We start from the raw sequence: 26,064 nt of genomic DNA, 5'->3' as shown, positions 1-26,064 counted from the left end.
TTTAAAGATTAGTTTGCCTGTCTCAAATTCCTTATAACAGAATCGTACATCATGTACTCTTTTATATAAGGGTTGCACAGCGTGTTTTTGAGATTTATCCATGTGGCTGCTGCAGTAAGTTTTTCCTTTTCAGTGCTGTGTGCTACTACTCCTTTGTTTACATACAGACATGCCAGTTTGTTTACTCATTTCAGCAGTGTCTTTTTTACTTCTCTTTTTATATTTTTGTTGATCATTTTGTTGTGTTTGGAAGAAGTAAACATTATCAAATGTGAACCTAAGTGTTCCTTATTTATTTATTTGACAGATAGAGTTAGTGAGAAAGAGAAACAGACAGAAAGGTCTTCCTTCCGTTGGTTCACCCCCCAAATGGCCGCCACGGCTGGCGCTATGCCGATCTGAAGCCAGGAGCCAGGTGCTTCCTCCTGGTCTCCCATGCAGGTGCAGGACCCAAGCATCTGGGCCATCCTCCACTGCACTCCCATGCCATAGCAGAGAGCTGGACTGGAAGAGCAGCAACCGGGACTAGAACCCGGCGCCCATATGGGATGCCTGCGCCGCAGGCGGAGGATTAACCAAGTGAGCCATGACGCCAGCTCTGAGTGTTCCATATTTAACTGAAGTCTCCTACTTTAACCTGTGTGCATTCATTTTAGGTTATTTTATTTAAATTCAGTAAACAGCTAGTTTTTAATTTTACTGAGAATCAAGTTTAGTCCCTTTCATTTTCCCTTTGAGGTCTGTTCAGTGTGCATTGTCAGGGTTATCTTACATGAAATTTTAAAGTAGAAAATATATAAATGTATGGTTATATTTGGCATCCTAAAAATTCTCTTGTTCCAAAGATCATTTTGAGTAGTATGTCTATGGGATATATATTTGTTATGTGTACTTTTCAAAAAATTCAATAAAATTGGAGCCAGTGCTGTGGTGTAGTAGGTTAATCATCTGCCTGTTTTCAAGAGCATGTTCAGTTCAGCCAGCTGACCAGTGGTCTTGCAATTTCATGGGACTGCTCCCTTAATTCTAGACGAATCCTGCAAAAGAATGTAGATTGAGTTACTTGGCCGTTTTTTCTGACATTTACGGTAAGGAATGTCTAATGACTACTCTACATATGGAGTAAAGCTTCAACATTTGTTACAAATTAATGTTTTATTTTGTTTTTGCCTTTCTCCAGGTTTGGCTGGGATGTGCCAGTAATTCTGAGAAACTCAGAAGAGACCCAGTTCAGCACAAGAGTTTTCAAAAAGCAAATGAGACAAGTCAAGAATCCTTTTGGCTTAGAGATCACTAATCCATCTTCAGCTTCCATTACAAGTTGGTGACTGTTTCCCAAAGCTTTTTTCTCACTATAGCCCTTCTTTTTGCCTTTATTTTCTTTCTCTATGGCTTCTTCTTCAGTAGGTCTTTTAACTAACATTTATTGGCATGTATTTTATTCCAGGTACTGGACTGCATATTATAGACACAAAGATTAAGAATTCACAAAACTTTGCTCCCAAGGAATTTATCAGCTAGTAAATAGAGACAGTTATGTACACAAAGGAGAAAAACAAAATATTCCAGGAGTGGATGAGAGAAGTCTCTCTGGACACTGCTGTTTTCCTTGGTCTCCAGTACAGTGAGAAATGGGGTGCTAGGACTAAATGCAGGCGGTGGAAAGTCTCTGAAGAACAGCTGTCTCTTAATCTGAAATCATGGTATTTTGCTATAGATTGTTTTGCTATAGGATGGTATCTTTTGTAGATGGTAATCGTAGGTGGCAGGTGTTTATCTCTGTACTTTAATTGTTTACTTGGAAGAATAAATTTTCTGCAGGACCACCTGGGAGCCGCCAGAGTGAATTATAAAGAAAGAAATGGTTACATTATTAAGGTGCTGAGACGTTCTGGAAAAGCGTCATTAAGAAGCATATGCTAAGTCTTTCTTATTTTTCTTTTTCTTATTTCTTACTTTTTTTTATTTTTTCTTTTTAAAGATTTATTTTATTTATTTGAAAGACAGAGTTACACAGAGAAGGAGAGACAAAGAGAGAGGAGAGGTCTTCCATCTGCTGGTTCACTCCCCAGATGGCCGCAATGGCTAGAGCTGCATCTATCCAAAGCCAGGAGCCAGGAGCTTCTTCTGGGTCTCCCACATGGGTGCAGGGGCCCAAGGATTTGGGCCATCTTCTACTGCTTTCTCAGGCCACAGCAGAGAGCTGGATTGGAAGAGGAGCAGCCGGGTCTTGAATCGGCACCCATATGGGATGCTGGCACTTCAGGCCAGGGCTTTCACCCGCTGCACCACAGCGCCTGCTCCTAATTTTTATATTTTAAAAAGACTTATTTATTTGAAAGGCACAGTGACAGAGCACTCTTCCATTTGTTGGTTATTCCCCAAATAGCTGGTCTGGGTCAGGCCAAAGCTAGGAGCCAGGAACACTGTCTTGGTCTCCCCCATGGGATGTGTTAGCAGGAAACTGGGTTGGAAATGGAGCAGCCAGGATTCCGACCGGCTGGTATCTGGTGCAAGAGTTACAACACCTTAACCTGCCGTGACAGCCCCTTTTGTAAATTAATTAATTATTTTTGAGTAGAGCATCTTGAGAGATAAGTAGGTGTTTACTTCTTGGTTTATGGAAAATTGTAGGGAGAAGAGGGATGTGAACCAAGTCCGGTGATGGCTGAGAGATAGGTAGTAAGCACACTGGAGAAGCAATAGTAGCTTGTGCAGATTAAACACAGGGTAGGACAGGTGAGGGAGAGGTGTCTCGGAAGACCTGAGCTTCTTTACTCGGCTCCTCCACAGGCAGATCCCTTTGCTGAGATAAGGAGACCAGGAGGAGCAGCAGGTTTTGGAAGAGAGGGAATGAATTGAGTTTTGCACTTTGGGACATTGAAGTGTTTTTGTGACAATTCAGCAGAGGTAACAGAGGAGGCAGTTCTAGGTCCAGTTTTGTAGTCCTTTAAAGATTTTAGGCTGACACCTGTCCCCTTTACTCTTGTTCACATTGCAGGTATACATACATATATATACATATACATGTATTTATTTATTTATCTGCGGCTGGGGCTGTGGTTGTGGTGTAGCAGGTTCAGCTGCCGCTGCAATGCCAGCATCCCATACGGGCTCCAGTTAGAGACCTGGCTGTTCTGCTTCATATCTAGCTTCTAATGCTCCTGGGAAAGCAGTGAGAGATGCAGTAAGTAGTTTGTGCTTGGGCCCCTGTACCCATGTGGGTGACCTCAAAGAAGCTCTTGGCTGCTGGTTTCTGCCTGGCCCAGCCCCAGCCATTGTGGCCATTGGGGCAGTGAACCTGTAGATACAAGTCCTCTCTCTGTGTCTTTCCCTCTCTCTCTATCACTTTTGTCTTTCAAATAAATAACTTTTTAAAGATGTGCATGTAGAACAGTGAAATAATATTGTGACAATAGTTGAGACATTTAAACAATTATTTTTTTTATATGCAGATAGATTAAAAATCCAGAATTTTTCCACCATTGTATTCAAAGTGTCTGACACAAAATAGAGGAATAAGAAAGAGCATCTGAAAACCTGATTTAACTTGACAGTGAATCAGAGAATCTGTTTTGCTCTTAGTCATTTAGCTGAGTTTGCTAGGGCTGGGTTGTTGGCATTTATGGTCATTGTGAACTGATGTTGTATTTAGATTTGTGTTTCTGTGTTCCCAGTATAGAGGCGTTAGTGATGCCGAAAGCAGGTCCTCAGTTACACACATTAGATGTGTTGAATTAATTTGGTTCAGGAATTCCATTGTCCTTTTGTAAACAGTTCCCTGTATTTTAGCTTGATCACCATGGTAAGAGCTAACATAAAGCAAGAGGGCCACGTAGGAAAACACACTGGTATTTTGGAGTAGTTTGTGAATCGCCTTTCCAGTGTACAACCTGGATTTCCATCTCCCAGTACTCGGGCTTGATGGTCTTCATTCTTGGGCTCCTTTTAAGTCATTTCCTCTCTGGATTCTTCCTCTAGATTCTAGAATCTAGAATCCTCTAGATTGTGCTCTGTTGTTTCTCTCTCTTTTTAAATGGCTCAACACATTTGACACATAGTGCTTACCTTTGCACAGTGTCTGTTACCTTTGCTTTCTTTGCCCTTGCAGCAGGGCAAGGACAGGTTGAGCGAAATCCACTCAGGCTGCTTCACTTAATTTTGATTCCAAATGTCCTGGTTTACAACTGTTTCAATTCTGCTACTGCTATTGAAGAAAGATGGTTTGGTGTGAGCACTGAATTTTCAGACTAAGAAAATATGAAAATGAGAACTTTCATTGCAGGAGGCTGGAGGAAAACTAAAAAGAGTAGTTTTGCATGGGACTATTTGAAGCAACTTCTGGTAGGGTCAATCAATACATTCTCTTCTCCCTTTAGGTAATGGGAGAGTTTGTGAAAGTAGAATTTCGTAGATTCAATGGTTCTTTTTCACTAATTTCTAATATTAATTTCAGAGACATATTAACATTTTGTTACTTTCTAGGGATAGTGGTCTCTGATGCTCTCCCCTTTTTAGTCAAGCCTGCAAAGTCTGTAAACACAGTGCTGACCTCTGGAACTCCGATTCTTTTCTGTTGGCAAATTAATTCAGTAGTTTTATGTGTTCTGCGAGTTGGTTTCTTTTTTTGAAAAAAGATTTATTTATTTGAAAGGTAGAGTTACAGAGAGGCAGAGAGAGAGAGAGAGATCTTCCATCTGCTGGTTCACTCCCCAAATGGCCACAACAGCCAGAGCTGGACTGATCTGAAGCCAGAAGCAAGGAGTTTCTCCCAAGTCTCCTATGTGGGTGCAGGGGCCCAAGCACTTGGGCTGTCCTCTACTGCTTTCCCAGGCCATAACAGAGAGCAGAAGAGGAGCAGCCGGGACATGAACTGACCTCCATATGAGATGCTGGCACTGCAGGTGGAGGCTTAACCTGCTGTGTCACAGCGCCGGCCCCTGTTTATGGATTTTAATTAATTTGAGAAGGAAAGGGAGAGATGGAGAGAAAGAGAGCGAGAGAAATCTTCTGTCTGCTAGTTCATTCCCCCAGGTACCCATAACAGCTAGAACTAAATCAGGCCAAAGCAAGGAGCCAGAAACTCCATCCTGGTCTGCCACATGGGTGGCAGGAACCTGCTACTTGAAGCATCATCTATTGCCTTCCAGAGTGTGTGTTAGCAGGGAGCTAGAATCAGAAGCAGAGACTGGACTCAGATCCAGGTACTCCAGTATAGGATGCATGCATCCCAGGGGATATCTTAACTGCTTACCAGATGCCTACCTTGGCTCACGCTTTTTTAATAGCTGCATAGTACTCATTTCATCTCCTCTTCCTAGTCATTTGGGTTCATTCCAGCATTTTGCTATGATAACTAGTGCTATAGTTAATAGCCTTATTCATACATCTTTCCATATATCTTCCAGTAATACAAGAATATTAAGAGATTATTTTGGGGGTTTTCTTTTTCCACTTTTTTTCAGGAGCTTTTTCTAGTTTACTCTTTCCTATCTACTTCTTTTTTTTTTTTTTTTAAAGATTTATTTGTTTTTCTTGAAATTCAGAGTTACACAGAGAGAGGAGGAGAGAAAGAGAGTCTTCCATCTGCTGGTTCACTCCTCAGTTGCCCACAATGGCAGGAGCTGCGCCGATCCAAAGCCAGGAGCCAGGAGCTTCTTCTGGATTTCCCATGCCGGTGCAGGGGCCCAAGGACTTGGGCCATCCTCCACTGCTTTCCCAGGCCATAGCAGAGAGCTGGATTGGAAGTAGAGCAGCTGGGACTTGAACTGGCGCCCATATGGGATGCCGGCACTGCAGGTGGCAGCTTTACCCACTATGCCACAGCACTGACCCCTCCTATCTACTTCTGTTTACAACTTTTTTCTCTTGCCTCACGTTGTATGGTTCTACGATGACATTGAGAAAAATATCTATGATTGTGTGTGTGTGTGTATGCATACATTATATAAATGGAATGTTTTCTTCAGCTATTTAATAGCTAATGGAATTTTCCATTCTTGAATTAATACCTGATGATTGGAATCAAGAAGTTCAGAATCAAATTCTGCTTCATTTATATGCAAAATTCCTGCCAATTAAAATTCAAGCATCTGCTTGTATTTATGTATCTTCTTTAACACCTGCTCTTGACCACATTTTTAAAAACAAGTAATGTAGCAATCAGAATTCCTATCAGCACGCAACAGAAACAACTGTAATAAAAAGCTACTGAGGCCAGCGCCGTGGCTCAACAGGCTAATCCTCCGCCTTGCGGCGCCGGCACACCGGGTTCTAGTCCCGGTCGGGGCACCGATCCTGTCCCGGTTGCCCCTCTTCCAGGCCAGCTCTCTGCTGTGGCCAGGGAGTGCAGTGGAGGATGGCCCAAGTGTTTGGGCTCTGCACCCCAGGGGAGACCAGGATAAGCACCTGGCTCCTGCCATCGGAACAGCGCGGTGCGCCGGCCGCAGCGCGCTACCGCGGCGGCCATTAGAGGGTGAACCAACGGCAAAGGAAGACCTTTCTCTCTGTCTCTCTCTCTCACTGTCCACTCTGCCTGTCAAAAAAAAAAAAAAAAAAAAAAAAAAAAGCTACTGAGTCATTTAAAGAATTGCTACTAAGTACAGAGAGCCAGAATAAGAGACCATGACTGTTCAGCCAAGAACAGCCATCAAAACTGCCCTTTGGTCAAGTCTGGTACACTGCTGAATGTTGCAGCTTGCACAGCCAGCGGTATGAGCCCTTGGATGTCACTACCCTTGAACTTGATATTGTTACAACTGCCACTGTTGAGGGGGGAAAACCATATAGTAAGTCCTGTGTAAGTGTTACAGAAGAAAAAGCTGTATAATACAGTTTGTATGTCCGTTATACTTTATATATCCACTTAGGTCCTTTTGAATTGCATTATCTTTTCTTATGTTGAACAAAAACAGATGAACAGGAATATTACTATTAAACCCTCTGTGTTTTGGAATCCCTACTCGCTCCTCAGGATATTTTGCAAATTACAGGACACATTCGCTGTATGACAAGAGTGCATAGTCCTGTTGCATATTAACATCAGTAAAGGTCACTCTTTTCACTCTTTTTTCTTACTCCAGTAAAGTCTTCTAGACGCTATGGGTTGTGTATATCTGGTTTTGGAGACAGCTCTCCCCTGCTGCACCATTTCTTGTAGTTAGAGTTATTTACACCATTAGAGTGGAGAAAGCCTTGAGTTGCCAAAAGAGAAAAATTAAATTGATAATTTCTAAGCTTAGATGGATAAGTAGTGAGGAGTTGACTGGTAACACCCCAAAGTCATGTAGACCCTGAGATTTTATTTCTCTTGTTGTAGTAGAGGCCAGTTCCACCCTTTATAGATACCTACCTTATAACAAGTTCCATTAATTGCCAGCAGCCTGGCCAGCTTCCAGAAGGAAACTTTTGTTATGCACCCTGTGTCATTGTACTCAGTTATACTAGGTAATTTCCATTCTGTTTCTGGTTTGTTTTCTGCAGCTGGCCTAACCTTGACAACAGATTGCCTTGAAGATAGCCACCTTACCTGCTACTGGGGGTGCAGTGTTCAGAAGTTATATGAAGCCCTGCAGAAGCACGTTTACTGCTTCAGAATAAGCACCCCCCAAGCTTTAGAAGATGCTCTGTATAGCGAATATCTGTATCAAGAACAGTATTTGTATCCTTCTATCTGCTATGCCCGTTAGCACATTAAAATCAGATTTTTATGGATACAGCAAATGTTGCTTAGTTATTGATCCTTTTTTAAAATTGTTTTTATTTTGACCATCTTGGCAATTTTCCTTTACATTTTCAAAAAGTATTAAAAAGGACAGCAAAGAAGAAATATATTGTCAGTTACCAAAAGACACTAAAATTGAAGACTTTGGTGCAGTGCCCAGATCTCGCTATCCACTTGTAGCATTGTTGACCTTAGCTGACAAGGATGACCGAGAAATTTATGACATCGTAAGTAATTTACAATTCTGAGAGCATTGTCTTCACATGGTTTGAATGTTGGTTCTTAATTATTTGGCAAAATGGAAAAGGTTTTCATTTCTGAAGATATGCATTTGGTCTGGACACATTTTTCTTGAAAAAGGAAAACAAAGGATATATACCTAACATGATTATTACATGTGTAATAGTGCCTTATGAGTCACAAAAATATAACTATTTAGAAAATAAAAGAAAGGTTTTGGTTGATTTAAGATAATGTCATAAATTCCACATCTGTCATGTTTGCTACATAGACAAAATGCTGTTGAGAAGCATGTTTATTTATTTTTATTTTCCCCAAAGAAACCTTTTATTTAAGGAATACAAATTTCATAAGTACAGCTTTAGAAATATAGTTATTCTTCCCACCATACCCACCCTCCCACCCTGCCTCCTCCTCCCTCTCCCATTCTCAGTCCCATTCTCCGTTAAGAATCATTTTTAATTAACTTTATACACAAAAGACCAACTCTATACCAAGTAAAGATTTCAACGATTTGCACACATACACAAAAGAACTGTTTGAGAACAAGTTTTACAGTTAATTCTCATAATACAGCTCATTGAGGACAGGGGTCCTGCATGGGAAGTAAGTACACAGTGACTCCTGCTGATAATTTAACAATTAATACTCTTTTTATGTATGGTATCAGTGATCAACCAAGGTTCTTGACATGAGCTGCCAAGGCTATGCAAGCCTTTTGAATCTACAATCTCCATCAGTATTTAGACAATGCCATTAGCAAAGTGGAAGTTCTCTTCTCCCTTCAGATAAAAAGTACATCCTTCTTTGATGGCCACTTCTTTCCACTGGGATCTCACCCACAGAGATCTTCATGTGGGATATTTCTTTTTTTTTTTGCCACAGTGTCTTGGCTTTCCATGCCTGAAATGCTCTCATGGGCTTTTTCAGCCAGACCAGAATGCCTTAAGGGCTGATTCTGAGGTCAGAGTGCTGTTTAAAGCGATTGTCATTCTATGAATCTGTTGTGTGGACTGCTTCCCATGTTGGAACAGTCGCTCCTTTTTAATTCTATTATTATTACCAGGCACTTGATCTTATTTATATGGTCCTTTTAACACTTAATCCTACCTGTATTATTGCTTTAACACTTAAGATGGCATATTTACCACCCAGCTTAATGGGATTTGGGGTCCCATGGCAAGTTTTTAAACTGTACTCTTAGAAGCAAGTCTGTAGGAATGTGTGTGGAACTATACAGCTTTACAGTTACAAACTTCCTCCTCCCTCTCTTATTCCCACTCTTATTTTTCACTGAGATCTAGTTTCAATTGACTTTATACATATATGAATAACTGTGTTAAGTAAGGAGTTCAACAAATAGTATGAAGAAGGAAAAAAAAACTGTTTCTTAACAGTCAAGACAAGGGCTGTTCAAGTCATGGCTTCTCAAAGTGTCAATTTCACTTCTACAGATTTCCTTTTAGGTGCTCTATTACTTATCACAGATCAGAGAGAACATATGATATTTGTCCCTTTGGGACTGGCTTATTTCACCAAGTATGATGTTTTCTAGATTCATCCATTTTGTTGCAAATGACCAGATTTTTTTTTTTTTTTTAGAGTGGATAGTGAAAGAGAGAGACAGAGAGGAAGGTCTTCCTTTTTGCCGTTGGTTCACCCTCCAATGGCCGCTGCAGACGGCGCATCTCGCTGATCCGAAGCAGGAGCCAGGTGCTTCTCCTGGTCTCCCATGCGGGTGCAGGGCCCAAGCACTTGGGCCATCCTCCACTGCCTTCCCGGGCCATAGCAGAGAGCTGGCCTGGAAGAGGGGCAACCTGGACTAGAACCCGGTGTGCCAGCGCTGCAAGGCGGAGGATTAGCCTGTTAAGCCACGGCGCCGGCCCAGATTTCATTTTTTTTAACACTGTGTAATATTCCATAGAATACATATTCCATAATTTCTTTATCAAAGTCTTCAATTGACAGGCATTTGGGTTGATTCCATTTCTTAGCTATTGTGAGTTAAGCTGCAATAAACATGGGGGTGCAGATAACACTTGTATTTGTTGATTTCATTTCCCTTGGGTAAATTCCTAGGAATAGGATGGCTGAGTCATATGGTAGGTCTATATTCAAATTTCTGAGGTATTTCCATATTGTTTTAAATAGTGGTTTTGCCAGTTTAGATTCCCACCAACAGTGGATTAGGGTACATTTTTCCCCATATCCTCACCAGCATTTGTTGTTTGTTGATTTCTGTATGAAAGCTATTCTAACTGGGTTTAGGTGAAACCTCCTTGTGGTTTTGATTTGCATTTCCCTGATGGCTAGTAATCCTGAATATTTTTTCATGTGTCTGTTGGCCATTTGGATTTCCCCTTTTGAAAAATGTCTGTTTAAGTCCTTCGCCCATCTCTTAGCTGGGCTGTTTGTTTTGTTGTGGAGTTTCTTGACCTCTTAACTTGACAGGTCACATTCAAAACTTAGGCACACTCAAAATACTGTATGAAATTACCTTCAGGCTGTGTGTTTGTAATATATTTATGAAACAAATGAACTTCCTCTTTAGACTTAGGTCCCATGCCCATGATTTCTCATTGTGTGTATGCGAAATATTCCAAAGACTGAAAAAAATTGGAAATCCCTAAACCCTTCTGATCCCAAGTATTTTGGGTAAAGGTTGTTCCCCACGTGAGTGCAAGGGCCCAACCACTCAGGCCATCCTCTGCTGCTTTCCTAGGAAAGTGGGGCAGCCTGGCAGCTTCACCTGCCGTGCCACAATGCTGGCCCCAATATGTAGTTTCAAAAAAGTCATGCCAACAGCAGTGTATTTCCAGAACCTAGCCTGGAATACAGAAGGTGCTCAATAAAGGTGGGTAAAAAGAAGTCATCCCAGGTGATCTGTGGCCCTCATAGAGCTTCACAGCAAGACTCCTGCGTGTGCTTGAGGTGGTGTGTGTGTGGGGAGATCTGATTTTCCTGCTTCCTTTATCCATCCTCCCTCCCCACCTTCTTGCACTTTCAGTTGAGGATGAGCAGACCTGTTAATCCTGTGCTTTATCTTCCAACCTCTTCACTCTTTGTACCGCCTGCCTCTTCGAGGTTCCTTGAGTTCTGTTTCCTGTTGTATTCTTGCGGTTAAACTTTCAAAAATTATCTTTATTCTTTGAGAGAGATGGAAGGCTCTCCCATCCACTGGTGCATTCCCCCAAATGCCCACAGTGGCCAGAAACTGAAGCCAGGAGCTGGGAACTCAATCCAGGTCTCCCAGGTGAGTGGCAGAGACGCAACTAGTTTAGCGCATCACTGCCTGCCAGGGTCTCCTTTAGTAGGAAGAAGGGGTCAGGAGCCAGTGTTCCCCCTGGGAGCCCAGGTACCGTGCGGTGTATTGTACATCCCAGTCAGCATCTCAGCCACTAGGCATAGTGTCTGCTGCTACCTTTTGCTTTTGTCTTGAACAAAAAAGACAGATCTTGGTCATTTTTCTACTTCCTTTCACTAATGGTGCTGTCTACATTCAGTGTGCTAGGTGTCTTCTTGGTTTTCTAATTTTCTCCCTCCATCCAAACTGAAAAGGAGTGTGTGTGTGTGTCTGTGTGTGTATGTGTTAAAATAAATAACAAAAAAGGTACCCCTTTTACCATTTTGGAGTGTTAGGTTCAGCGCAGTTACAAGGTGAGAATTTGCCATCATGTCTCTGATGGAACTGGAATGAAGCCACTGCGGCTGCAGCTATTGGGAGGCTCAAGTGCCCAGCTCCAGGGCTGGTGGCATTTCCTCTTGTCCTTTGTCTAGTTGTCCCCTGAGTGGGTCTTCTTGTGTCTGTCTTTCTAATCTGTGGGCTCACTCTCATTTTTCCTGGGAATCCTTGTATCTCTTATGGGGGCTACAATTGCACTAAAGCACATTTATTACTGTATTTTGGATTAATGTTCTCATTCATGATTTTAAAGGCAAACAAAGTTTTATATTCTTTTTCATATGTGTTTTTTGGTACTTAACTGGTACCGGGGACTCTAAGGAAAAAAAAATTCACTTATTCCTGTTGTAGCAGTAAAAGATTAGTTTTAGGTAATATAGTTAGGAGCCAGTTTGTTTTTAGATAGCAAGAGGAAAGCAAGAATTATTGGAAAAGTTTTATTTTAAAAGGTTTTCATTTTTACTTAGTTGTGGTTTAGTTTCTGTTATTATTCTAATAGCACATGTTTATAGCAACAAAAAATTTACAAAAATCTAGATAAGGCAAAAAGAGAAAAGTGTAATTACCTGTGTTTTATTATCCAAAGATAAGTACTGTGGACTATTTGGAACTTTCCAGATCTTTATATATCTAACAGGATCAAATTGTAGTATTTTTTGACATGCTTTCATTTAACAGTTACTTGAACATCTTTTCCATATCAGACATATACCTACAACCACACACACACACAGACATATATGTACACATACATATATACACATACACATATATACCATGTATATGACTAGCATGACAGTTGCTTTGGAGGCTTTTTATTTTATTTTTTTATTTTTCACAGACAGAGTGGACAGTGAGAGAGAGAGAGACAGAGAGAAAGGTCTTCCTTTTGCCGTTGGTTCACCCTCCAATGGCCGCTGCGGCCAGCGCACTGCGCTGATCCAATGGCAGAAGCCAGGTACTTCTCCTGGTCTCCCATGGGGTGCAGGGCCCAAGCACTTGGGCCATCCTCCACTGCACTCCCGGGCCATAGCAGAGAGCTGGCCTGGAAGAGGGTCAACCGGGACAGAATCCGGCGCCCCGACCGGGACTAGAACCCGGTGTGCCGGCGCCACTAGGTGGAGGATTAGCCTGTTGAGCCATGGCGCCGGCTCTCGGAGGCTTTATATATTAAAAGAAATAGCAGAATTGTCAGTATGAGGTGAAAATACTATCTTCTACCAATTTTGTCATTTTGGTTTAGTATTAATGACCTCTAAAACCATTACTGAATTAGTAAATACCTATAAATCTGTAAAGAATATTGTGTTTTTACAACTATAACGGGATTCCAAACCTTTTTATTTGTTCATTCTTTCAAAAAGCTCCACAAATAAAGAAGTAAAAGAATACTGTATACTCTACTCAGTTCGCATTGCATCATTTGCCTTATTTGCCTATACACACATGCGCGCACACACATTTACACAAATACGTATCATGGAATCATGTCATATTATCATATGCATTTTAAACAAATTATTTGAGAATATTTCCTAATAGTAAAGATGTTCACTTAAATAACTACAGTGTAGTTACCATCTTTATACATTTAACATAGATACAATATTTTACCCAACCTGTATGAGTTGAATAACACTGATAAAATATTTTATTCAACCTATTGCCTCTATGACTTGGTTCCTCAATTCATGAAGGAATTTAGTCCCCAAAATATAATATTAATAGTACTGAGAGGGTGGGAGCTTAGTCCAGTTGTAGTGTTCAGAGGTGGGGCCTTTGGGGTGAATTGATGGAATTGGATTAGGGCATTGAGTGGTGTTCCTGTGAGTGAATCCTGTTTGCTTTGTTAAGAAAGAGAGAGACAAAAATAGATGCAGTCAGACACATGATTTTTTGGTAAGATTTATTTATTTCAAAGGCAGAGTTACAGAGAGAAGGAGAGACAGGGAATCTTCCATCTGGTTTACTCCCCAAGTGACCACAATGGCTGGGGCTGGTCCAAAACCAGGAGAACCTGGAGACTCATTCAGGCCTCCTACATGAGTGCAGGGGCCCAGGCACTTGGGCTGTCTTCTGCAGCTTTCCCAGGCACGTTAGCAGGGAGCTAGATCAGAAGTGGAGCAGCTGAGACACAAACCAGTACCCATATGGGATGCTGACACTGCAGACGGCTTAACCCGTTATGCCACAGCGCCAGCTCCCATGTGATGCTTTGTGCCACTTCTGGACTCTGACATAAGGACAGTCATGGCCACATGGGGCCCCCTACATCTGACACCTCCAGAACTGTGGTCAAGGTAAACTTCTTTGTTTATAAAGCAGCCTGGTTCAGGTATTTTATACTAATGCGTCAGTTGATACTGCAGGGTCGTTCACAACATATTTTCCCCTCTAGTACAGGTTGGAGTCTAGACGCAGACTTTGTATTTGTTGTGCATTTTTAACCTACATTAATTTGGAACTTCCCACAGCCTGCCTTTGTCTGTTTGACATCGGCATTTTTCACGGGTGCAGTCACGTGCACACACCCTTCTGTGAAGCACACATTCTCGTTTTGTTTGTCTGACTTTCTTCGTAGTGAGATCAGAGCTGTGCGTTTGGAGCCAGTGACCTGCAGGTGATGACCTGTCCTAGGGTGTCACCTCCAGAAGCGGGCGTCCCCTTTATCACATGAGTGACACTGATTTCCATCCCTCTGTCTAGGTGTTACCTCATTTCTCCACGGTTTCCGTTTTTTCCTTCCTTGGTCTGTGGGAAGGCACTGAGGCTTGTATGAAGATACTTTCCTACATGGATAAATATTCAAGCTGATATTTCTGTAGGGGGCCACGAGTGGACAACTGCCGGAAGGCTGTGTTCTGCTGTCTTACTCTGTCCTCTCCAGGAAACACTTTTAAGACCATGCAAATATCCTGCTTTTTTTTAATCAGAAATTTCCCCTGAAGTTAATATTTGATATTGACGATTCTTGCCAGGTTTTATCTTTATCACAATGGTTACAAAGAGGTCATTTTCCAAATTTAGCTCTCCTTCCAGTCAGTCTTCAGCGTTCTGTGACAAACTAGGGACTTCGCTTCTCTTCCGTTTATTTGCTTGTTCATCTGTTTGCTGTCTCTATGCTCTCATGAATTCCTTTTTTTTTCCCTCCAATGGTTTCCATTTCATTACTAAATACACTTATTCTGCTTGCTCAAACTGCTCTCTATCTGCTTCCTGCCAAGGCTCGGCTGAGGGTTTATAGTCCACCTGTGTGTGTAAATTAGCTTGGCTTAGTTCTCTCAAAAGTCACAAAGCTGTTTGCAGTGATACAGTCAGTATCCTTTTCTACATCCGCTGTACTCCTTTCTCCACAGCCCAGTCCTTGTAAATAACCAAGTTCATTGTTTTCTGTTTATCCTCCTGGTGGTTCTTATTTTCTGTTCCTTCTTACACAAAGGGTAACCCATTTGCTGTAATTACTTCAAAAAGTTCATCGAAAATGTTTGTGAAAAGCACAAATTAAAACATTTTTTTAAATATCTGTTTGTTTATATTTTTGAATGTCAAAGTGACAGAGAGATCTCCTATCCACTGGTTTATTCCTCACAAGGCTGTAACAGCCAGGACTGGGCCAGGATGAAGCCAGGAACTCCATCTGGTCTCCTACCTAGGGGCAGGGACCCCAGCACTTGGGCCATCATCTGCTGCTGTCTCAGTTTTCAGGTGCATTAGCAAGGGGCGGCATTAGACTCGGAGCAGCACTCTGATATGCGATCCTGGCACTGCAAGCGGTGCTGTTACCTGCTGCGCCACTGGGTCGGCTCTAGACTTCAAAAAATTTTTGCACCAAATAAAACATCTTTTGATTCTATTTTCCATTACATTTTAAAATTGTTCTTGTGGATGCTCTTCTGTACTTTGCTTATTTCTCTTCATGGTGTCTCTTAGAAATCCCTCCGGATCAGTTAGAAGAGATCCTTCCCCCCCCCCGCTCCCCGCCCCCAGCTTTGAACAGCTGTGTAGCATTCCATTGGGTTTGCAGATAATTGCGAAAGACACAGTCCTGGAGACCAAAAACCCAGGTGTTGAAATCCCAAAAGATCAACAATCTAGTAATTCTGGAAAAATAATTTTTAAACATTTGTAAAAGACATTTATTCACATTTTTAAAAAGAGATTTTTGGGACCAGCATTGTAGCATAACAGGTAAAGCTACTGCCTATAACGCCAGTATCCCATATCGGTACTGTTTTGAGTTCTGCCTGCTCCACTTCTAATCCAGCTCCCTGCTAATGCTCCTGGGAAAGCAGCGGAAGATGGATCAAGAGTTTGGGCCCCTGCCCCCATGTGGGAGACCCAGAAGAAACTCCTAGTTTCAGCCTGGCCCAGCTCCAATCGTTGTGGCCATTTGGAGAGTGAAATAGTGTGTGGAAGGTCAGTCTCTCTCTCTCTCTCTCTCTCTCTGTGTGTGTCTGTGTCTGTGTCTGTCTCTGTCTTCCTGTCGCTGTGAAACTCAGACTTTCAAATAAATAAATGAATCTTTTTTTGAAAAAGAGAGATGACTTCAGAAACATAAAAACACAATACAGTACTTCATAGACCACTTTGCCCATAAAATAGGCAGTAATAGCATACTTGTTTTTACACACATAAACATTTATGTATAAGGACAGTTGCATGGGTATGAGTAATGAGCAAATGGCATTCATAAAGAAATAGATCAGAAACCAAAATGTGCAGGTGCACATCACGATGGTTCGTTACTGTGTGTACCGAGCTTGGTAACTGTGCTTATCTGAACTCCTGGGATAGACAGCCTGAATGTTTTGATAAGACCCATCAAAAACCATGATGGCTCACCACCGCAGATAACACTCACCAAAAGATCGAAGATCTATAGAAACTTTCTGTTTCACAAATTGCAATGTACCAAAAGGACATCTTTTTATTTGTTGAGGGGGTAGTCGCTGAGAGCCAGCTGACTTTCACCAGCTGACGTTTTACGTCATACGTCGTGGTGTTCTTTGGGTCATGACTGTCCTCAGAGTTCATTCACATTCATTTTCTGCCTGGCGCTGCTCCTTTTGGAACTCTTCTGTGCAGATCCTGTCGAATGTTCCCATCTTCTGTGCTGTGCTTCTGTGGTGTTTTGGACATGCAGAAACCCATTTCGTGTTCAGATACACACCATGGGCTTGGTGAAAACAGTACTGGTGACCAGACAGCAGCACCACTGCCTGTCCCCTTATCCTACTCTGCCCATAATTACTTTCCTACCGGTCATTACTTCACTGCTTCCTCAGACAGGTGCAACTTTATGGAATTTTATCAGCCGAAACTAATGCCAGTGCAGACAAATGACATGTATTTATTTATTTAGACAGATAGAGTTATAGACAGTGAGAGAGAGACAGAGTGAAAGGTCTTCCTTCCATTGGTTCACTCCCCTAATGGCTGCTACGGCTGGCGCGCTACACCGATCCGAAGCCAGGAGCCAGGTGCTTCTTCCCAGTCTCCCATGTGGGTGCAGGGACCTAAGCACTTGTGGGTCCCTCCCGGGCCACAGCAGAGCTGGACTGGAAGAGGAGCAGCCAGGATTAGTACCTGGCACCCCAACCGGGGCTAGAACCCGGGGTGCGAATGCCTCAGGCAGAGGATTAGCCAAGTGAGCCACAGCGCCAGCCGACATGTTTTTAATTTTCTTAAAGATTTATTTTATTTATGTATAAGTCAGAATTATAGAGAGAGAGGAAGGCACACACACACACACACACACACCCGAGAGAGAGCTCTTCAATCTGCTGGTTCACTCCCCAAATGGCTGCAATGGCTGGAGCTAGACAGATCTGAAGCCAGGAGCCAGAAACTCCTTCCAGGTCTCCTACATGGTTGCAGGGGTCCAAGCACTTGGACCATCCTCCACTGCTTTCCCAAGCACATTAGCAAGGAGCTGGATCAGAAGTGGGGCAGCCGGGGCTCGAACTGGTGCCCATATGGAATGTGGGCACTGCAGATGCTACTTCAATCCACTGCGCCACAGCTCCAGCTCCTGACACATTTTTAAACTTCCATTTCTGTTACTGTTGTATCATACGGCGAATCTACTCATCTGAATTATCTACTAAAGGCATGGAGCTCAATAGAAGAAACAAACTGTATTGGTAACAGTTTGAAATTTACTTTTAGAAGCCCTTTGTCAGATAGAAGTCGGGGTCTGTCATTGTGGTTTCAAGATTCAATAGGAATTTGGTTCCTTCTGCAAGGTCTACCAGATCTTCATATAACCATTTATAAAATGCTTCACTTTTTCCAATCATTAACACTTCAGTGAGTAGATAAGTTCCAGAATTTTCAGCTCAGGGACATTGAGTTCTATGAATTGCAGGCACTTCAAGAAGTTCATGGAAAGATGAAATTAAAAGTAAGTCTATTGAGATGGAATTTGGCCTATTGGTTCGTGCACTGGGTTGGTATGCCTGCGTCCTGTACCAGAGTGCCAGAGTTCGAGTCCTGTCTTCATTTCCAATTCCAATGTCTGGCTAATGTGCACTGTGGCAGGCAGTAGGTGATAGCCCAAGTACTGGTGTCCCTGCCACCCACATGGGAGACCTGGCTTTAGCCTGGTCCAACCCTAGACCGCTGTGGGGTGTTTGGAAATGAGCCATGAGTGGCAACACTCTCACTCTGGCTCAGTTTTCCTCCACCCTCGTCTCTTAAATAAAGATTTTAAAATAAATTTATTTTGGTGCAAAGTTTTGGAATCCGTGCATAGTTTTTTTCATAATATGTATTTTCCATGAAATTTCTTCTATTTGATAAATAGCAGTGGGAACATTTGCCATCCATTGAGCAAATTGCAGCCTGTGCTAGTTTTTCTATGTTACAGTTGGTGGTAATATGAGAAGACTCCCTTCTGTGACAGCTCCCTAACCAAGAATAGTTCGCCATTTAATATGCTTTGTGCCACTGGAAGAACACAAGTGTCTTTGGTCAGAATTTGCTGAATTGTTTTCATTGAGTGAGAAGGGTGCTAGCATGGTGCTGTGTGTGTAGGGGTAGAGGCACGCTTGGCTGCAGAGTTGGACAGTTACCCAGTGGACAGCTGAAACCACGCTAATGCTTTCCCCAGGGCTGAGCAGTCCACCCACTTAACATACACTTTTTTCATATGGGAATTATAATTTTTGATTTCTATGATTTCTGCTTTTAGGGTTTCAGTTAGTCTTTTAGAATTGTGATTTGGGGGTTTTGATCTTTAGGGATTTTAGAATTTAGGGATTTTGACCTTTCTGGATTTTAACACTCAGGATTATGGAGTTTGGGATTGTGAATAGCACCATCCTCCAGTATGGTGTGTGTGTCCCGTAATTATCCCACCAATCTTTTGTGCTTGGACATCCAGGTGGTTTCCAGTCTTTTTGTTTTTTAATATTTTATTTATTTATTTATTTGAAAGAGTTACAGAGAGGCAGATGCAGAGAGAGAGAGAGAGAGAGAGAGAGATAGGTCTTCTACCTACTGGCTCGCTCCTCAAATGGTCGCACCAGCCAGAGCTGGGCCAATCCAAAGCCAGGAGCTTCTTCCAGATCTCCCAACATGGGTGCAGGGGCCCAAGCACTTGAGCCATCTTCTGTTGCTTTCCCAGCCATAGCAGAGAGCTGGATGAGAAGTGGAGCAGCTGAGACTTGATCTGGCGCCTGTATGGGATGCCGGCATGGCAGGCGGCAGCTTCACTGCCAGCCCCTCCAGTCTTCTTCAGTAGCATACACGATCATGTACTGGGTGTCTTAATATTGTTGGAGTTAGTGGGTGAAGTGTAAATGCATGTCATTTTATTAGATGTTGCCAGGTTCTCCACTGGGACTATACCTTCCAAGTTGTATTTTTTTTTAACATTTCCACCAGCAACAAATGAGATTGACAGTTTCTATATAGAGTATATTGACAAGCTTTTGGATCTTTGTTAGTCTGGTGAGTGAGAAACAGTGAAGATTCACGTGAACATCTCTTAATGTGGTTAAGGGCCATATTTATATCTTCTTGTGATTTGTCCGCTTATCTACTTTGCCCAATTTTGTATAGGATTTTGGTCATTTTTTTTTCCTTCAGGTTTTAATCATTCTTCATAAATTAGGGATATCAAACTGCAATCAGCAATGAATACTGTAAATATTCTGGTCTCGTTTATCATGTTTTGACACTGGTTATGGTTCTTTTCTGTCAGAAGTTTTTAATTTGTATATAGGTGAATATACCAGAGTTATCTGGTTTGTAGTTATAAAATCTTTTCCCTACACTGAGACTAAAATGAATTTACCCAATTTTTTTCCGATTCTTGCCATTTTTTTTTGTTTGTTTTTTTTTTTACATTTAGGTGCCATATGCTTTTGTAGCTTATTTTTATATGCAGTGTGAGGAATGCATTTAGTTTCTGTGTTTTCAAATAGCTATCCAGTTGTCCCAATAGTGTTTGTTTATTTTAAAGGCAGAGAGAGACAGAGAGAGAGAGAGAGAGAGGGATATCTTCCATCCACTGATTCATTTCCCAAATGACTGCAACAGCAGGGGCTGGGTCAGGCCAACGCCAGGAGCCAGAAACTCCTTTGGGTCTCTACATGGGCAGGGACCCAAGTACTTGATCCAGCATCCGTCTGCTACTTCCCAGTTGCACCAGCAGGAAGTTGGTTGGAAGTGAGTAGCCAGGACTCAAACTGGCACTCCAATATGGAATAAGGGTGTGCCAGTGGCAGCTTAACTTGCTGTGCCACAGAGCCCACCCCAACCAATAGTGTTTATTAAAAAAAATGCTTTGCCCATTGATTTGAGATGATACCTCATATTTTTATACATATTTAGGCCTGTGTCTGGATTGTTTCTCATCTTCCATGTGCCAACATCACACATTGAATTTGAGAAATTCTGTAGCATGTTTTCATGTTTGACTGGGCTAGTCTCTTTCATGGCTCTCTCTTTTTCAGTGTTTTCCTAGCTATTCTAATGTGTTTCTTTTGCCTTAGGGGAATTTTTGATTCCATGCATATAACACCATAAAAAAAAGTTCATTGGTATTTTTATTGGAATCACTTTAAATCTATAAATTTGAATGCAATTAAAGTAACTGGCAAAAACATGTCAGTAATTGAATCCTCTTCAATGACAGTGTTTATACAGATTTATCTGTCTTTTTATTTGAGAAACATTTGCCTTGTATTTGTGAAATAACGTAAGGAGGTTAAATACTGACTGCTGTTTAATTTTTTGTTTTAGATTTCCATGGTGTCAGTAATTCATATTCCTGATAAGACTTACAAGCTTCCCTGCAGAATATTGTATCAGTATTTACTCTTGGCTCAAGGTCAATTTCATGATCTTAAGGTAAGTCATGCCCTGTAGTCTGGCCTGTGTCAGTGTTCACAGAATTTCAAGGATAGCCACTCAGCGGCCATGGTGTTTCGCAGTGAGTGGTTGTAGGTGTCAGCTCCTCCTTGCTCTTGGCTGTGCTAATTCACAAATTCAAGCAGCTCTTTGGGCCCCATGATTTGAAACGTCATTGTCATTTATCCTTATCTTTAAACCTTGATTTTTCTTTGATTTTCAGCAACTTTTCATGTCTGCAAATAATAATACCACTCCCTCCAGCCACCCCTCTCCAGAAGAAAAAGACACGGACCGAAGCTTGTTGGAAAGGGCCGGACTGTCGGAAAGCGAAGTGGAGCCGTGGGAGGAAAACAGCAAGGACTGTGTCGTCTGCCAGAACGGGGCTGTGAACTGGGTGCTGCTGCCGTGCAGGCACACGTGCCTGTGCGATGGCTGCGTGCGGTATTTTCAGCAGTGCCCAATGTGTAGGCAGTTTGTGCAGGAATCTTTTGCACTTTGCAGTCAGAAAGAACAAGATAAAGACAAACTGAAAAGTCCGTGAGGATGTTGTTGCAACTGAGAAGTACGCTTTCTACCTAAGGTGCAGAAATTCGTGTTCTTAGAAGGTAATCGGAACTTGAAATCTACAGCGATGAACTTCAGCGGATAGTCTAACTTCCTGCTTGTCCGATACATGGATGATGAAAACTAATGATTTCTCCCTACTCAGTGTGGTGAGCACTGGAAAACCATCTGTGTTAATATAGAAAAATCCATTCAACCCTTGAGAAGAATGTAAATGTTGGCCTTTTATCAGCTAGAAGATTTCACGTATTGTGGATTACAAAAATCGTTTTTGAAAGCCAGCCATCTAAGATTTGAGGAGGTAAACATCTCAAGATTGCTAAAGAGTTTCCCTTTGACAAAATCTGTGGTGTAATTAGGAAACAACTTAGTTCTTCTTAAAGTAATTGTATGTTTTTCAGTTTATAAAGGAGTTGGAAAGGGCTCCCTGCTTTAAATCCTTTCATGAAACAGTAGTTTTTATAAATACCCATTTGGTTTCCGACTTCCCTTAGCATCATAGTTACATAAGCACGAATCTTAATTTTTAAATATGGGTTCTTCACACAGAAATACAAGGTTCAGTTCTTGACTGCTCTCCTTGTGTCGCAGATGCAAAGGATACTCATCTCAAGGAGGCAGATTTAGAAAATAGACATTGTCTTGGGTAATTAACTTTATTAAATCACCTGTCAATTGCGGTCAGATTAGCAGAAAATGGTCCACCAGGGAAGGTCTGTGAGACTCTGAATGCCTTGCCTTGGAAGTCCTCCTGTGCAGTGTATCTGTCCAAAACTGGACAGGTTTTAGAGCTAGAAAAACCCCTGAAAGAAACAAATCACTATTGCTTTCTAGTGTATTCTTCTTCCAAACCCAAGATCCTTCAGAATAATCAATTACTTTGCTCATCCCTTGTATTCTTGTAAGAGTTGAGGAACTTTATAGGCAGAAAAGTACCATGCCCTACTCCTCCCCAGATGAGTGAGAAGAAAATGGTCAATCAGAGCTTCCCATGTCCTTAGTGAAACTCGCCAGCAAATCGCCAAGAAAGCAGACCATGGCAAACAAACCGTGACATTCAGGGAGATGTCCAGGCCTTTTTGTCCTGCTTGTATTTAGAATAATGCCTTATCTTTGTATCAGGGTTTTTACAAAATACTATTTCATTCTGATCAGACATATGAGAAGTCTTCATAAAGTTCATGGAAAATGCTCATTATGAAAAAAAAAAAACTATGCATGTATTTCAAAAAATTGTTGCACTAAAATAAACACCTTTAAATTTCATTTTCTGTGAACTTTTTGAAGTATCTTCATAGCGCTCTTAAGATGACATTATCTGGTCTCCACTATAGAAGCCACATCTAACTCCTATCTGTGTTCAATAGCCATGAAATAAATACCTCCCAGGGGCTACTTTGAGGGAGTCTGGGCTACAGAGGATCAGGCAAGGCTCCTGACCTCAAAGTGTTTGTAACTAGAAAGAGCATTGATGATTAACACAGCCCCCTCTGGAAGTCCTTTAGGCTCAATTGCAGCCGCCTTTGTAAGCAGGTGGTCAAAAGCTACAGTCCCTGCTGCAGTGGGCTAGCAGTCTGTTAGTCTTGAAAACTCACTTTGTCGTATGAATTCAGAGATGCTCAGATCATTTCCTCCATCCTAGGCATCTTACCTCCCTTTGCTGATCATTGTGTACCTAAACTGTCCTAGATATATTCAGATTTAGTATCTGCCACCCAAAATGTTTGAGACCAGAGTATTTATTATTTCAGGTTTTGGAATATTTGCACAGAAATAATGAGATAATCTTGGGAACAGGAACCAAGTCTAAACTAAAATCATTCTATGTTTTATATACATCCTGTACACCTAGCCTGTATGATACTTCTACTGTACCTATATTTTGACTGTGACCCATCACATGAAGTCAGATGTGGAATTTTCCACTTGTGGCATCATGTTGGTACTCAAGAGTTTGGATTTGGGATTATTTTGGATTTTAGATTTAAAATTAGGGATGCTCAACCTGTATTTTCTTTCTGTTTGGAGATAGATTCCACCAATTCTGCCTGCATTCTTACTACATTCTTCATAATTTTGGGTAGTAAAAGATATGTAACATAAAATTCACCATTTTAAGTATAAAATGCAGTGACATTAAGTGCATTCATTGTGCCACACTCACCAATATCCATCTCCGTAATTTTCCCATCATTCCACACAGAAGCCCTGTGCCCACTGAACAGTGACTCCCATGACCCTCTTCTCAGCCTGTGATAACCACCACCCTGCTTTCTGTCTACAAACTTGACTATCCTAGGGACTTCAAATAAGTGGAGTCTTACAGTCTTTGTCTTTTTATGTCTGTCTTATTTCACTTACCATAATGTTTTCAGTGTTTATCCATGTTGTACCTTGTATCAGTATTTTCCTGTTAAGACTAATATTCCACTGTGTCACTGTGTGTGTGTAATTCATATTGATTATGTATTCATCAGTCATTTTTCATAACTCTTCAAGATGATTTGCCTTTAGTTCCTCTTGCCGCAGGTAAAGTAATTGTTTTTCCTGCCTCAATGGTAATAAATATGAAAAGTTTGGTGGGTAATTAAATAAAAACAGATACAGACAGTCCCCAACTTACAGTGGTTCCACTTACAATTTTTTTAGCTTTACAGTGATGAAAAAGCCATGCACAGTCATTAGGCTCTGAACTTTGTAGTTTGATCTTTGCCTGGGCTAGTGATGTCTGCTATGGCACTGTCTGCTCTTGGCACGCTCCTGTGGCAGCGAGCGGCAGCTCCCAGTCAGCCACAAAGCTGAGCGGCCAGCTCTGCAGTGTGTTGTGCTGCTACGCCATGGAGTGCGGTAGGTTTGGTATATTAGATGCATTGTCAGTTTATGACATTTTCCACTTAACGATGGGTTTATCTGGATAGAACCCTATCAAAAGTTGAGGAGCCCCGGTATGCTGACTCTTAGAGGCTTCTGCCAGAATTTGTCCATAGTGGTGAGTACTGATGTTTTGAGAGAAATCTATAAAAGCATTCAATTTGAATGGATTCTTGGAAAGGTAAATATTTGATTTGATTTGTGTAGATTAGTTACTACCAGGGCTACAAGCAAGCAACCTTGACAGGTGAGCTGCCACCTCCTTCAGTAACCTTTCCCAACATGATGTCTGCTGAGAGTTCTAATGTTTAAATCAATTCTGGGAAAAGAACTTAAAACAACAGCAACCTGTTACTTAAGACTAAAGTGCACAAGTTATTGAATTATCTTTCATGGAGTTATCCTATTTTTTAAGCCTTTCCATTAGTTATGGAATGAAGGGCTTTAAATTGGCTTGTGGGAATTTGAGGATCAACACAGATTACTGGGGTTTGGGAAGGGTGAGGGGAGATTTCAGCTTCCAGGACTCAGAGTAACTTAGTCCCTATCCCTCTGGACAATTCCCTCCCTCACTCCACCTCCCAAATCTTGAACAGAGTCCTCCTCTCTATAATCATGTCTCTTATCTTCCCATGACTCCCATATTGTGTTTCTTTTAAAAAAATATTTATTTATTTATTTATTTATTTGCTTTGGAAGACAGATAGCTGTTGCCTACTGGTTTACTCCCCAAATGTCCACAACAGCTGAGGCTGGGCCGGGCCAAAATCAGGACCAGGAACCCAGTCCAGGTCTCCCACAGATGTGGCAGGGACTCAGCTACTGGCGCAGAACATTGAGACTGGGAGTAGAGCTGAGACTTGAGCCTAAGTGCTTTGGTGTGGGATGCCGGCGTCCCAAGCAGCATCTTAAGCTGTGCCAAACACCAGCACCATTCCTGAATCTTTCCATCCTTGTCACCGTGACTTCACCCATTTCCAGGTCCCAGAATCTGTTCTGATAATTCGCTGACTTGCTTCTGAGTCCCCTGCTCAACTGTTTCAAATGTGTTTTCATCTAAGCTTGCTTTCTTGCCCTTTCCTCTCCACCTGCCCCACCGACCCACAACCTTGACATAGTTCAGCTCCATCTCTTCCGTGTTACCACAGGAAATCGAGTGACATCACCAGTTAGTGGAGTCCATTACAAAGCCAGGTTGTGCAGTGGATCCAGATCCTTGGCACTGCTCAACAAAACCCGTTGTGGTTTTCCTATTGGACGCCCTCCTGATTTCTCAGTAGCTACTTCCAACGTTTCAAGTTCCCTATCCCACTACTGCGGTGTCACTGTCAGCAAAGAGCCTTCAAGAAGTATGGTGTGAAGAGTAAGATGATGGGCCCCAAAGTCAGATATCTCGGGTTTTTGTTCCAGCCCTGCTACTCAAACAGCTGGTCACTTAATCTCACTCTGCCACAGTTTCTTCATCTATAAAGTGGTGATAAAAGAACCTGCCTACAGCCTGTGGAGAGAATTATACCTACAGCAGCTAATACGTGTAAGTGCTTAGATCTGGGCGTATCACGTGGTAAAATGGATTGTACTGTCATCACTTATACGTCCAAAGGCAGTAGTTACTCTTTTCTCT

The 26,064-nt window shown here is 41.9% G+C and overlaps 1 protein-coding gene across 1 annotated transcript in view; it reads left to right on the top strand.

Annotated features, from left to right (window-relative positions):
• Positions 1-24,191, top strand: part of CGRRF1 (cell growth regulator with ring finger domain 1) — a 34,538-nt gene extending 10,347 nt beyond the window's left edge. Inside the window, exons 2-6 of the mRNA XM_062205099.1 lie at positions 1,181-1,320; positions 7,483-7,660; positions 7,803-7,950; positions 20,895-21,002; positions 21,226-24,191. Of these exons, the coding sequence (XP_062061083.1) occupies positions 1,181-1,320; positions 7,483-7,660; positions 7,803-7,950; positions 20,895-21,002; positions 21,226-21,546 (895 nt within the window). The 3' untranslated portion in view covers positions 21,547-24,191. The remainder of the gene's footprint in view (positions 1-1,180; positions 1,321-7,482; positions 7,661-7,802; positions 7,951-20,894; positions 21,003-21,225) is intronic.
• Positions 24,192-26,064: the final 1,873 nt, after the last annotated feature.

The sequence above is a fragment of the Lepus europaeus genome, chromosome 11, assembly GCF_033115175.1.
Source record: "Lepus europaeus isolate LE1 chromosome 11, mLepTim1.pri, whole genome shotgun sequence".
In the NCBI taxonomy this organism is placed as follows: Eukaryota; Metazoa; Chordata; class Mammalia; order Lagomorpha; family Leporidae; genus Lepus; species Lepus europaeus.
The sequence above is the reverse complement of the archived record's forward strand: the minus strand, read 5'-3'. Positions and strand labels throughout refer to the sequence as shown.